Below are 15,145 nucleotides of genomic sequence, written 5' to 3' on the forward strand. Positions count from 1 at the left end.
GGAAATTTTTTCTATAAGAATTGGTAAATAAATATATTGGAGGAGCGGGTTGCATGCCGCAACAGCATTGATCGAAATGAATATATTGGAGGATCGGGTTGCACGCCGCAACAGACTTATTAAAAAGTCCATGTTGGATGATCGGGTTGCATGCCGCAACAGACTTATTAAAAAGTCCATATTGGAGGATCGGGTTGCAAACCGCAATAGACTTATTAAAAAGTCTATATTGGAGGATCGGGTTGCACACCACAACAGACTTATTAAAAAGTCCATATTGGAGGATCGGGTTGCATGCCACAACATACTTATTAAAAAGTCAGTATTGGAGGATCGGATTGCACGCCGCAACAGACTTATTAAAAATTTCATATTGGAGGATCGGGTTGCACGCCGCAACAGGCTTATTAAAAGACAATATTTGGGGGATCGTTGCACGCCGCAATAGACTTATTTAAAAGTCAATATATACTTGATTAAAAATAATTATATGAGAGGATTCAAAATGAATATATTGTGAAAGCGGTTGCACGCTATAACGGAAATTAGTTAAAATAATAATGGATTATGACTGCTGAGTTGGCTTCAATTATTATAAATGAGTTACCTGATTTATTTCTATTATTTGTTGTTGTTACTAATATTGCGTACAGGTTAATGTAAGCGAACCTCCTTAGCCTCATCACTACTTCGTCGAGGTTAGGCTCAGCACTTACCAGTATATGCGGTCGGTTGTACTGATACTACACTCTGCACTTCTTATGCAGATTTTGGAGTTAGTCCCAGCGGTGTACCATAGACTTGCTCCGATTTCAGCTACCAGAGGAGACTTGAGGTATAACTGCACGGCGTCCGCAGTTCTGAAGTTTCCGTCTATTTTACTTTAGCTGTGTGTTTATTTCGAGACAACTTTATTTTATTCAGGCCTTTATTTGTATTATTATAGAAGCTCGTGCACTTGTGACACCAATTCTGGGATGGTATTTAGACACCGTTGTTTATTTATGGATTATTCACTACATTTCAGACTTTACTTCCGCATTTATTTCTTTGTTATTAATAAATTTACAAATTATTTTAAAATAGATAATATTATTCTAACGTTGGCTTGCCTAGCAAGTGAAATATTAGGCACCATCACGGTCCGAAGGTGGGAATTTCGAGACGTGACACCGGGTCGTTACAATTTTTTTAGCAATAGTTTAAAATATTATTGTAGTCACAAGTTTAAGATGCTTCTAGCTTAATTTATTTTTTAAAGTTATATAAATCAAATATAATATCAACAATCAAGCCTTGTATTATGTAAATTAAGGTCATGTATTTATGTAAACTAAGTACCTTAAATTTGTTGAGAAATGATATGGCTGAATAAAAAATGAGATATTTATATGACATCATTATTACCTTCATGGTTTCTGATAAACGTCAAATTTTCAATATTAGAGAGTTTAAAAAGTTAAAAAATTTAATTAAAAAGAGTTCAATCAACTAATGAAGTGTTAATTCTAAATTAGCAAATGTTGATTATATAAATCATGTGTATAGCAATTTGTTTAATTAGACTATTTTTCTAATTGACATAGTTTTCCACAAGAGTTTTAATAAAATAAATAGTCGTGAAAATTTTGAAAATAAATGTTATATCAAACTAATTTTTGCATCTCTTATTGAACTTAGATGATGAAAACCGTCCATAAATCTAAACACAAGATTTGTTTATATGTAAGTAGAGGCGTTAATCTTGCTTAAATAGTTAATTGGCCTAAACTATTCGAAAAAGATAAATTATAGATTCCTAAATATTCGAACTTCCTACCTAGTTCAATAAGGGAAAGATTTAATAACCAATATTTTAGTTGATCTTTAAGTCCTAAATATTAGAAAAATAATTTAATCACAATTACAATTACAATTACAATTTTGTCCAATAAAAATATTTATTTTTAAGGGCAAAAAAGGCAAACGATATTTCTTTAAGGTCTTTCGTGCTTTTAATATAGTATATGCTAGTCTCTATATTTTTAAGGGCAAAAAAGGCGAACGACATTTCGTTAAGGAATTTCGTACTTTTAATATATATATATAGAAGATAAATAAGAATATCAAAGAGAAAGACAAAAATATGTAAAATTAAGTAAGGGGAAGTAAACTTTTTACATATTATCTAATGAAGGAGTAAAGAGTGGTATTGTCAAATCAACTCAAATTGAAACATTACAAAAACTATTCATCTACCCATTTTAAATAAATCAAATTCTTACTTTGTTTTTACTAAAATGTTTTCATATATATATTAAAAGTACTACGTATTATTTTTTATTTAGGACCCATTTTAATTCTGATGATTCCAATAGCTCTGTATGGTGATTTTGGACTTAGGAGCGTGTCCGAAAAATTATTTGGAGGTCCGTAGTAGAATTAAGCTTAAAATGGCGAAAGTTGAATTTTGGAAAGTTTGACCGGGGGGTTAACTTTTTGATATCAGGGTCGAAATATGATTCTGAAAATTTTAATAGGTCTGTTATGTCATTTATGACTTGTGTGCAAAATGTGAGGTCAATCGGACGTGATTTTATAGGTTTAGGCGTTGTTGTAGAATTCAAAAATTTTAAAGTTCTTTAGGCTTGAATCCGGGTGTAATCGGTATTTTTGATGTTATTTGAGGGGGTTTTAGGATTCGACTAAATTCGTATCGGGTTATAGGACTTGTTGATATATTTGGTTGACGTCCCGAGGGCCTCGGGGTGATTTCGGGTGGTTAACGGCTTGATTGGAGTTGAGGAATGCAGCTGAAGTGCTGCTGCTACTCATGCAACCCCACTTGCAGAGTGGGCACCGCTAGTGCGAGCCCGCAGAAGCGAAGGAGGAACCGTAGAAGTGGCCAAGGAAGAGTTGAGCAGAAGCTGCAGGTGCGAAGATTTTCCCGCACTTGCGATGGTCGCAAAAGGGGGAAGCTGGGCGCAGATGCGAGTTTGGCCGCAGATGCGATGGGTTTCCACACCTGCGATGAGCGCAGATGCGGTCCCTTGATCGCAGAAGCGGAGGCAGGCTTAAGTGATTTTTCCACAGAAGCGGAGCTTTGACCGCAGATGCGGCTCCGCAGGTGCGGAAATGGATCCGCAGGTGCAAAAATCCTGGTCTGAATGTTAAAAATAGAGGAGTCCGAGATTTTGTCATTTTTGACATTTCCAAAAGCGGGTGAGGCGATGTTTGAGCGAGCAATCACATGAAATCTTGAGGTATGTCCCTTGTGATCATTTCTACTCCATAATATTGAATTATCATCGAATAATCCGACTAGATTACATATTTTTGAGGTGTAAATTGGGGATTTGAACTTAGGGATATAAAAATAAGATTTGAAGATTTTGAGGTCGAGTTGAGGTCGGATTTTGATAAAATTGGTATGGATATACTCGTGGTTGAATGGACTTTCGAATTTTATAAATTTTGTCGGGTTCCGAGACGTGGACCCCACGAGCGATTTTTAAGTTAAATTTCGGACTTTTATGGAAATATTATATTTTCATATGAAATTAATTTTAATAAATTTTATTGATTGAAACAAATTATTTGTGACAAGATTCGAGGCATTCGGAGGCCGAATTGCGAGGCAAAGGCATAGCAGAGTAAAGAATTTCACGTTTTGAGGTAAGTAACAGTTTTAAATCTGGTCCTGAGGGTACAAAACTCCGGATTTTGTGTCATGTGATTATTTTGGAGGTGATGCACATGCTAAGTGACGGGCGTGTGAGCGTGCACCGAGAGGATTGTGACTTGGTCCGTCCTGTAAAAACTATAAAGTTGAATAACTTGTTGATAGTTATGTGCTTTCTATGTATTGTGGAAATTTGACTATAAACCATGTTAGAAACCATGTTTAAGCTATATGTTGGTACTGTTGAGACCCACAGAATTCGTGTACATGTTGAACTATCTGCTTAATTGTTGTTTTGTACTCAGTCACAGTTTACATGATTATTTTATACCAGTCTCTATTGTTCATTATTAATGCATCATATCATTATTGTTTGGACTAATTTCATGATTATTGAGAGCCCGAGAGACTGGAGAGATTTATGACTGAGCAAGGCCGAGGGCCTAATTGTGAGTTGTCTGTGCAGCACGTGAGCTGTCCATGCAGATTATAGCGCTTGGGCTGTAGGAGCCCCTCCGGAGTCTGTACACCCACAGTGAGCGCGGGTACCTATTGAGTGTGAGTGCTGAGTGCTGGGAGCCTAGTGGGTGATTGTTGTCCTGAGATGCTGTACTTATTTTTCATTTGTTGTTGCATTTAGTCGTTATCTGTCATTGTTGTGAAATTTTCTGAAAGATTTTATATCCGGAATATATGAACTTGAATTGTATAGAATTGACTTGATTAAAATGTTGGATTTGAAAGCATGCATATTCTTTGTTGGAATTACTGAAAATTAACTATAACTGTGTAGCTCGTCACTATCTTTAGTTCCTTACTTATTATTATTAGTTGCTGAGTTGGTTGTACTCATACTACACCCTGCACTCCATGTGCAGATCCAGATGTTTCTGGACATAGCGGGTGTTAATTCTCTCGCACGGTTGATTTTTTGGAGATTTAGAGGTAGCTGCCGTGTTTCGCAGACCTTGTCTCTCCTTCCCTATCTCCTTGTTTACTGTATTGGTCTTAGTCTATTATAGACCGTATTTTCCAGACTTGTATTCATATTAGATGCTCATGTACTCAGTGACACCGAGTTTTGGGAGTATTTATATTTGTACTTTTGAGATTTCTTTCGCTAAATTTAATCATTCAGTTTTCAAACTTAAAAGATATGGTGATGTATTGAGATTGTCGGCATGCCTAGTATTGATATAGGCGCCATCACAACGGGTGGGATTTTGGATCATGACAAATATAGAGCAATCAATTAATAATAGCCAAATTTGAATCACGACGAACACTTCACAAAATGCGCTTTGACCACATTCTCCGACTTAGAATCGATTTCATACCCGGCACCGAACACAAAGTAGGAACAGACTTGTCCTTTGGTCGAAAAGTCTTGTACGATTCCTCAATCAGGGGTCATTCGGGCCCATGTAAATAGATATTATATGTCTATGTTTACATGTGGATTCGTACATTATTACATTCCATTGTAGCAAATTAAAGAAATGAATGAAACGATGAAAATGTGCTACTGGGATGACAACAAAAAATATAGGGCGAGCAAATAACATGTGGATATTGTAGAAAATTAAAGGGATGAATGAAACAATGACATGTGCCAATGGACATGTAATGACCCAACTGGTCATTTTAACTTTTAGAACCCCGTTCTCAAAAATAAAACTTCTCGTATGTGCTTTTAATGATTTATGACTTGCGGGGATGGTTGGTTCGGGATTTGGAAGTGTTTGGGTTGAAACCGAAACACTTGGTTCCTTAAGTTGGCCTTAAAGTGTTAAGTATGATTTCGGTCAATATTTTAGAGAAAAACGACTCCGGAATAGAATTTTGATGATTCCAACAGATTCGTATGGTGATTTTGGACTTAGGAGCGTATTCGAAATTTTATTTGGAAGTCCGTAGTTAAATTAGGCTTGAAATGGCTAAAATAGAAATTTAAGTTTGGAAGTTTGACCGGGGACTTGACTTTTTGATATCGGAGTCGGAATCCAGTTCTGAAAATTTTCATAGCTCCGTTATGTCATTTAAGACTTGCACGCAAAATTTGGTGTCATTCTGAGTTGATTTGATAGGAATCGGACGAGCAGAAGTCTTTTTAGAAGTTCTTGAAAGTCAATTCATGCATTTTGGCATCCGATTCTTGGTTTTTGATGTTATTTCCGGATTTTGATCGCTCGAGCGAGTTTGTATGAGGTTATTAGACTTGTGTGGATAGTTGGTGTGGAGCCCCGAGGGTTCGGGTGAGTTTCGGACGTTAGGAAGGAATGAAAATACATCAGTTTTCTGGTGTTTCTTGGCAGCAGTTGCAGGTCTTGCAAATGCGAGAAATTGTTCGCAAATGCGAACCTCGCATTTGCGAGAAGGGCTTCGCAATTGCAAAAAATCCCGACCTAGGCAGTGTTCGCATTTGTGACACATTTGATGCATTTGCGATCCCAGCAAAGTTCGCATTTGCGACTCTTTGGTCGCATTTGCGAGAGTTGTATCGCATTTGCGAACCTGGTGTCGCAAATGCGACATCAGAGGCCTGTGCCCAGCTCATTTAATGCGCGACTTAGGCCATTTATCTCACTTTGCTTTCATCTCTTGGGAGATTCTTGGAGCTTTTGGAAGAGGATTTTCACCTAGCACTTTGAGGTAAGTAATTCCTACATAACATGAGTTACATACATAGATTATTGGTAGATTATAACATGTAAATTAGTGAAAATCATAGATTTAGGTGAAAACCTAGATGTTTGACAAAAATGAGATTTAACCACAAAATTTGTTATGGAACTTAGTAAAAATCATATATTTATGTTCCTAAGATTATGGGTAACGTTTCCATTTGAAAACTTTCGGAATCCGGGCACGTGAGCCCGGGGTGAAATTTCAGAATTTTACTATTTTGGATAGGGTTATTTATTTAATAGATGAATTTCGAATTATTGAACATATATTAATTATTTTATATAACTTTTGGATAGTTTCGGATTTTTCGGCATCGAATCGAGAATTTTACGCGATGTGATAATCGAAAAGTGGACTTTGAGACGAGGTAAGTCTCTTGTCTAATCCCTACGGGGTATGTTGCTAATTGCGTGAGCTACGTACGCACGAGGTGATGAGAGTCCGTGCGTAAATACTATTAATGCTAAAGTCCGGGTAGTTTAGGACTCAAAGCATGAATTACTTGTATACATTGTATTCTTTGTTTAATTAATAATAATGGATATATAAATGAATATATTGTAAATTGTTAGATAAATATATTAAAGGAAGGAAATCTCATATGCTTGATTTTCTGTTTAAATTAATTAATTGTTAAAAGAAATTATTCTCCTCCCGAATTTATCTTATAATAAATATACTCTCCTTCCGGAGGTACATAAGAAAATGTCCTCCTTTCTTGTGGAGCGGGTCGAACGCCTCGGCAGGATAGATGCATCTATGGATCTCGATGCACGTCCCTCGGCAGTGTACACGACACTCTAGATTGGGTCGTACGTCCTCAGCAGAAATCGTGCTTAATAATAATAATTACACGATACTTTAATAGTTATTTCAGCTTGCGAAGCTAATTGATAAATTGGAGAATCCTTGAAATTTAATGAATTATTGTTCCTGCTTGTTATGAAATTAATTGTTATTCCTGTAAATAGATTAATTGATAAATTGAAAATTATTTGAATTTAAGGAATTTAATTAATATGTTGAGAATTGTTGCATTTGAAGGAATTTGATTATCTCCGCTGCTTAAATAAATTATTGTAAATTTTGTAAATCATGCTGATTTAAATATCCTAGTTGTATTTCAATTATTATTATTATTGACCCATAGTGAGTGTCAAAGTCGGTCATCTTGTCTCTACCACTTCGAGATTAGACTTGATACTTACTTGGTACACGTTGTTTACGTACTCATACTACACTTGCTGCACTTTTTGTACAGGACCTGAGGCAAGTACTAGTGGGGGACCTATCGTCTTATACCTACGTTATCCATGGGCATAGTGGTGAGCCGCAACTTTCTGCGTCGTTCTGCAGCTACTAGTGTCTCTCTTTGTATTTTTCATTCTGTCTATTTTTATTTCAGACAGTATTTGAGGTTTTGTATAATCTACTAGATGCTCATACACTTGTGACACCAGGTCTTGGCGCACACATTGGTAGAATTTGGTATTTTATTATTTTCTTGGTTTTAAATTTTGTCAATATACGCTTAATTTATTAAGTTGGCTTGACTAGCTGTAGTATTAGGCGTCATCACGACCTATAGGTGAAATTGGGTCGTGACAAGACATGACCACAAATCCAAAAGCAATTAACATGCATATTGCAGCAAATTAAAGGGGTGAATGAAACATTTTACATGTGCCAATGGACATGACAACAAATCCAAAAAAGTATAGGACAAGCAACCGACAGATATTGTAGCAAATTAAAAGAACAAATGAAACGTTTTACATATACCAATGGATATGACCACAAATCCAAAAACAATATAGGGAGAGTAATTAACAGGCAAATATTATAGCAAATTAAAGGGATGAGATATCATGTGCCAATAGATCCAAGATACTTATATAAAAAAGAAATTTAAAGGCTGCTAATTTTTCATTTTTAATTCATGTGATAAGTTTAAGATTTGAAATGGATCCCAACCTAACTATTTATGGACCACACGATACGAATCTAAAGGAAATATTGCTTTGGCGCTCTATTTGGTCGCCCCATTTAATATGTATTCACTTTTTATTTTTAATTTTAATTTATACCAACTCTTTAAAGTCTGAAATTGATCGTAAAGTGGGTAGGCTTGCATCAAAATTTGACGAGCTCGAAACACAGACCTAAATTCTGTTCGCTAACCAAATATAGTATAGTATAATATCATATGCACAAGAATTGGATTTAAACAATATTCTGGCAGTTTCTAGCTTGGTTGCTATCCAAGATGATCAACAATTGAGATTTATATGATTTTTAACTAAAATTAACTAAGAATCTAAAGCTATTGACTAATGACAATCGCAACAAGGAACAAGCAAAGAAGGTTATCAATGAGAGAAGATAGGGTTTTGATGGGATATGTGCAAGATAATTGTTTAGGATCTAACTCTAGATAATTCACTTCTAATATTTAAGTGAGTCAATTATTTGTTCACACGTTCAGCAAAAACTCCTCTCTCGATTAAGTCTTAACCTCACAAGATGAACCAATTTAAGCACGTGAAGGTATGCAAGAATGCATAGTGGATTAATCTTTAGGAGAACCTCTCTCGATTATCCTCCTAACTAGGTTTAATCAATGATTCAACTAGCCTATCTCGATTGCTAAGAAGAATTAAAGAACTCAACCAACAATATTATGCAAGGATATCACAAGTTATGCCTCTCTCGATTACATAAACTAGTGAATATAGATGCAATAATTAAATCATCCAAAACGATTTAATACCTAAAACTAGAGTTATAATCTACAAACAATCATCAATACACCAAATCTATCCAACCCTAAATGGAACTACTCCATAGATATGGAGCAATTCATCACAAATAAAATTAAAGTATAGGAAAACATAAATTCAATCCAAACTATTGTCTTGAGTGAGGAAGGAATGATGAAATCCTTGTGCCCATGTTCTTCCCAACTCCTCCTCCTTAGCCTCCTTAGGTCGAATATATGTTAAAAGCCCAGAAAATAATATTTTCCCATGTACTTATACCAAGTAGGATCGGTCCCAGACGAAATCACCTTTTTCCAGCCGAAATAAGACATTCACTCTGTAAAATTTGTATAGGTGCGCCGCATGAGGCGACTCGCCAAGCCACGTGCTAGTGGAGAACTTCATAGAGCTGATGTTTTTTACTTTGCAGGAATTTTGCACTAGTGCTCCGCTACGCATGGCGCGGGGCTGTAGTATAATTTTCTTAGAGTAAGTTTGTTTTCTCATTTTTTGACATACATACTTCGTACTCAACCCCCGAACGTGATCCCGACTTAATTTCTTGGGCTTTTACTCAGATTTTAAAGTTTCAACTTATTCAAATTAGCTCGAAATTATCTTTATAATTCGGGATTACTTCCTGCAAGGCATAAAACAAAAAATAATTACAAAATACTACCAATTAAAGTTTAAACACAAATAAAGTGCGATGAATTAGAGTGCAATAAGCGGCTAAAATACATAATTATAGCCTACCATCAACACCCCACACCTAAACCATAGCTCGACCTCGAGTAATCAAACTACACTTTACATAGACATGACCTTTTAAACAACTCTCATAACTCATCACACCAAGAATATTTAAAACAGATTAAGCACAATACCATAACATCCTAGCCTCAAGATTTGACTCAAAAACACCACGCATTTTTATAACCCGCTCACTTACTCTAACACAGAGGTCAACGACATTACCTTTTCTTCATGAATCAAGTGTCCTCACACAACAATAGAGAGTAGTTCCACACATAATGAAATTTAAGAACAATTGGGAACTCAATATAGAAAAAATTCACTCATTCTTAAAAAAAGCATTCATATACCACAAAAGACGTACCATAGGCTTATCCGTAGTGTACTACTCTACTAATTGAGCTCATTCAGTCAAGGATCAAGTAGGACTTAATTTGGTTGTAATATAGGCTGCGGGATGAGTAGGATACATTTAGATATAAGAGTGACTACACCTCCCTAATCACTTTAATATATACAATTAACTATTCAAAATCCCACACTTATGTCAAACCAAAATTCCACTTTCACATCAATATAAATTAACTCCCTACTTCTTTAAGCACAATTACATCAAGAGTTACCACTATCAAGGAATATATTTTTTTCACAATCACACACTTTCTTTTCTTTTCTTTTTCAATTCAAGTGGCTCTTACTTTTTTAAAACATTGCGCATTTCTCCTTATTTCAATAGTTTCACTCAAAAGCCAAATCAACCACCCCACACTTCACCTTTACAAAGTTCACAAATTCAAGTGCTCACGAAAGGTAGAAGGTTCAAATAGATGGTCAATTCAAACAAATAGGTAAGACTTGTACTGTGGTTGCCAAAGAAACAGGATTGCATGCTCAATGGGTTAATAAAGATACATAACAATTAGGTGCGTAAAAGTATATAACTGGATCAACAAAGAAACGCCAAATTACTTTCAAGACTGAATAAAATTACTGGGTAGGAAGATTGATCGTAAAGTGATATTTTTACAAAGTGGGTATATTTTCAATTGTGACCCCCAAACCGAGTATAAATGCAAAAGCCCGTCTAAAAGGCAATTGAACATTCCTTGAGGGAATAAGACTGCACTGGATCTTTACCCATGTATTTGGCCTTAATATTAACTTCTACTAAGTTGTATAACTAAAATTCTGCATTTAATTTACATTAAAATTAGGGGGGGGGGGGGGGGTTCAAGGTAAAAACTAATTGGCTCATGAAAACGAAAATCATGACCACAAATTTTACACAATCTTCCTTATCTTACTGCTTTTGTAAGATTACTACTCGCTAATTAATCTTCCTTATCTTAAGATTAGTACTAATCTTCAAATTAAATACGTACTAATCTTCCTTATCTTACAGCGTGTTTATGTGAATTGTAGTTTGATTGCTCTTCCAATTAGATACATTCTATCCAAACATTGGCCATAAAAACGATACAATGCAGTACAATACATTATACGATGGGTAACAATGATCCAAACATAGTCTTACTGCTGAAAAATACTAATGTGCAAATTAGTTATAAATAGCGTAGATAGCATGCAACCTTTGAAACATAGCCTTCAGTAATAACAAGGAAAATCATGATCAGAAATATTAAATTGCCACACATTTTTTATTTTTTTCAAATGGTTTCCACTTTCTTTAGCTATATTACTACTCTATGGCAAATTTTCTTTTCCATAATCCTTAAGATAACAAGCAAATTATTGAGTACTACGAGAAATAAGCCATTATTGCCTCCAGGTCCAAAACCATGGCCAATAGTTGGTTGCATTCCTCAAATGGTACTAAACAAGAAGCCAGCATTTGAGTGGATACACAAACTAATGGAGGAAATGGAGACTGAAATTTGTTGCATTCGTCTTGGTAATGTTCATGTCATTCCTGTCACTTCTCCTGAGCTTGCTTGCCTATTTTTAAAGAATCAAGACTCGATTTTCTCATCGAGGCCTATTTGCATGTCCGCGAACCTCGTTAGCAATGGCTACTTGACTTCACTTTTTCTTCCTATGGGTGATCAATGGATGAAAATGAGAAGAATCCTTTCTTCCCATGTCCTCTCAGCTACATCTTTTCAATGGCTTCGTCGTAAGAGAGATGAAGAAGCTGACCATATTCTTCGATTCGTTTATGATCAGTGCATTAACAAACGTCTTGTTATTAACTTGAGGAAAGTGACAAGATACTACTGTGCAAATGTTATTAACAATATGATTTTCAGCAAGAGATTACTTGGAAAAAGAATAATGGAAAATAGAGGAACATTAGTAGAATTACAAGAAGATCAGGAGAAGCAAGTTGATGCAATCTTTACACTTCTTGAATATTTTCATTCTTTTGGTATCTCAGATTACTTACCATGGTTAAGTGGATTAGATTTAGATGGTCACAAGGCAATTATTAAGAAGGCCTTTCTCATAGCAACAAAACACATTGATCTTGAAATTGACCAGAGGATTCATATTTGGAAGGATGGCAACAAAACTGTGGAAGAAGACATCCTTGATGTTCTTATCATGCTCAGAGATACTAATGGGAATCCTATGTTGAATGCTAAAGAGATTAAAGCGCAAGTCCTTGTGAGTATACTTCCAATCTCTTAAACCATGTGAACAACATGATAAACTTTAAGATTTTCATTTTTATGACGTGCTTTTACGGCTATAAATGTCATTGACATATTTATAGTCACAAGTTTCTTTCTCAGCTTTTATAGTCACAAGTTTCTTTCTCAAGCTGAGTATCCAATCAAACGACGTCATATAAATCGAAACAGACGAGTAAGACTTTGTTAGAAACTGCTAAATCTGTCTTGAATCTTGCGTAAAACCAATTTCAATATGTTTTGACCATATAAGTAATTAAAATTCAGCATTACTCGAAGGCTTTTCTTGATTTACTCCCTCTGTTCCAGTTTATGTGAACTTTTTCATTTTTCGAGAGTCAATTTAAATTATCTTTGAAGCTAAATTGAATTTAATTAACTCGATATTTAAATTAAAATTTAGATATTCAAAAACTATACAAAAGGTAGTATAACTTTTAAATCTTCCCATGTCGATATGATGAAAAAATGTCTTTCAAAATGTTGGTCAATAAAATGTACGTAGTTTGAATCTTAAAAAGCAAAAATGTTTACATAAACTGGAACGAGGGAGTAGTTTCAAAAGAATTTAGAAAATATTTTTGAAACATAAGTCAGAAGATCGATTGTCCGTTTGGATTACATCATTTTATTAGTTTATGTGGAAACGAGACTTGAATTTTTTGTTTTTGGAAAATATTTCGATTTGATTTTAGAAAAACATAAAGTTTGTTTTTAGAAAATCAAATACGATTATTTTGTTTGACCTTCTTGGTTACCAATTATATTGACAGGAATTCATGCTTGCTACGTTAGATAATCCCTCATATGCAGTCGAATGGACAATCAAAGAAATGTTAAACCAACCAAAGATAATGCAAAGGGCCATAGAAGAGATTGGCAATGTCATTGGGAACAATAGATTTGTTCAAGAATCCGATTTGCCACAGCTAAATTATGTCAAAGCTTGTGTTAAAGAGTCCTTTCGACTACATCCATTGGCGGCTTTTAACGCTCCTCATGTGTCTTTATCGGATTCTGTTGTTGGTGACTACTTCATCCCAAAAGGGAGTGTAGTGTTATTAAGTCGTCTTGGACTTGGCCGAAACCCTAGAGTTTGGGATGATCCCATGAAGTTCAAGCCAGAGCGCCATATGAACGAGGAAGGTGATGATGTAGTTTTCACTGATTCAGAGTTACGTTTGTTATCATTTAGTATTGGACGACGAGGTTGTCCAGGTGTAAAACTTGGCTCAACAATTACCACTATGTTACTTGCTAGGCTTCTTCAAGGGTTTACTTGGAGTTTACCACCGAACTTTCCAGGTAATGACTTGACTGATAATTACCCGGAATCTGCTTTCCTTTGTACCATGCCATTTTTTGCTAAGGCAAAACCACGATTGCCTAAAGACATGTACCCTTAAATATATATGTGAAATTATACCATAATAAAGTATGTACGTACACATCATGTATGTGTATATACTTATATAAGATGTTTTCTTTCTGCTACAGTATTAATGAGAGGATGAATCAATAATATTAGTATGATCTATATTTTAAAGGTGATGTGGCACTCCTTAAGACCAGAATTCATATTTTTCGTTTTTCTCAATTTTGTTTTTTTTTCTTTTAAAGAAAGAAACTATTCAAAAGTGTCTTTTCCTATGATTCAAATTGTCTTCATTGAGTTGGTTTTCAGTACACTCATTTCTTCATATTGTTATTTTGCTGCAGTAATAGCTACCATGACAACTCTTCTTCTACACTTAGAAAGTGAGAGTACAAGAGGGTTGAAAATTAGTCAAACTACTAATGATTTTAGTTGACTAAAAACAGTGCAGAATGAAAGATAACAGTAATTAAAAGGTAAATAACACACAACAATTTTATATTGGTTCGGTACCGTTGTGGTACTTACATCCAGTTTCCCTTGGATCACAAGGGTTCCCTTTAGATCTTGAAAGTATTACAATACAGATGGTTTTGACTCGTTCACCACCAACGAAAAATGGCAACAATGAATTCTGAATGTTTGACACAACTCTCTTTTGTGTTCTAATTCTTCCTATCTTTTGAGACACTGATAAACTAAGGATTATAGTGTTTAGGCTAAGAAATAGAGAGACCTAGATGACAATGTGTGTAGTTGCGCAAGCCTTCCATTTGATCTTAGCAGCTTTCTTATAGGAGAAAAAATGGTCGTTGAGTCTTGATCGAAATTAGAGGCACGAGATCATCAAAGGGATTTGACCCAAGGGGTACCTCTTCGAATCCTGCTCTTGGTAGAGCCCAGATTCGATCGTGACTTTCCTTGTCATATGCTTGTATTGAGGAGTCATTCAAGCCTTGATTGAGAGCTTATTTTTTGGATACAGAATATTTGCTGGCGAAGGCTTCCTTGATTAGCAATCTGAACTCCTTTGATTGAGGTCTAATAAATGTGTTGCAATGAAGTCCCTTTTTTGTTGTCCATTAATTTAGAAATCATATATTTGGATAGCATCTCATTCGTTCCTTTTTGCTTGTTTCGAATCCTGCAATCCTGTAAACTAACATAAGATGGAATTATCATCATTGAAATTTTGAAACTTAACAATCTCCCCCTTTTTGATGATGACAATCAAGAGAGAGTAAGCATAAAGTAA

The 15,145-nt window shown here is 35.2% G+C and overlaps 1 protein-coding gene across 1 annotated transcript; it reads left to right on the top strand.

Moving 5' to 3' along the window:
* The first annotated feature begins 11,470 nt into the window (after window positions 1-11,470).
* On the top strand, window positions 11,471-14,064 carry LOC107792289 (isoleucine N-monooxygenase 2). Its single transcript, XM_016614487.2, has 2 exons — window positions 11,471-12,489; window positions 13,289-14,064. Exons 1-2 carry the CDS (start codon window positions 11,491-11,493, stop codon window positions 13,919-13,921), a joined length of 1,632 nt encoding a protein of 543 aa, XP_016469973.2. The 5' UTR covers window positions 11,471-11,490; the 3' UTR covers window positions 13,922-14,064.
* Window positions 14,065-15,145: the final 1,081 nt, after the last annotated feature.

This window comes from Nicotiana tabacum, chromosome 13 (assembly GCF_000715075.1).
Source record: "Nicotiana tabacum cultivar K326 chromosome 13, ASM71507v2, whole genome shotgun sequence".
NCBI lineage: Eukaryota > Viridiplantae > Streptophyta > Magnoliopsida > Solanales > Solanaceae > Nicotiana > Nicotiana tabacum.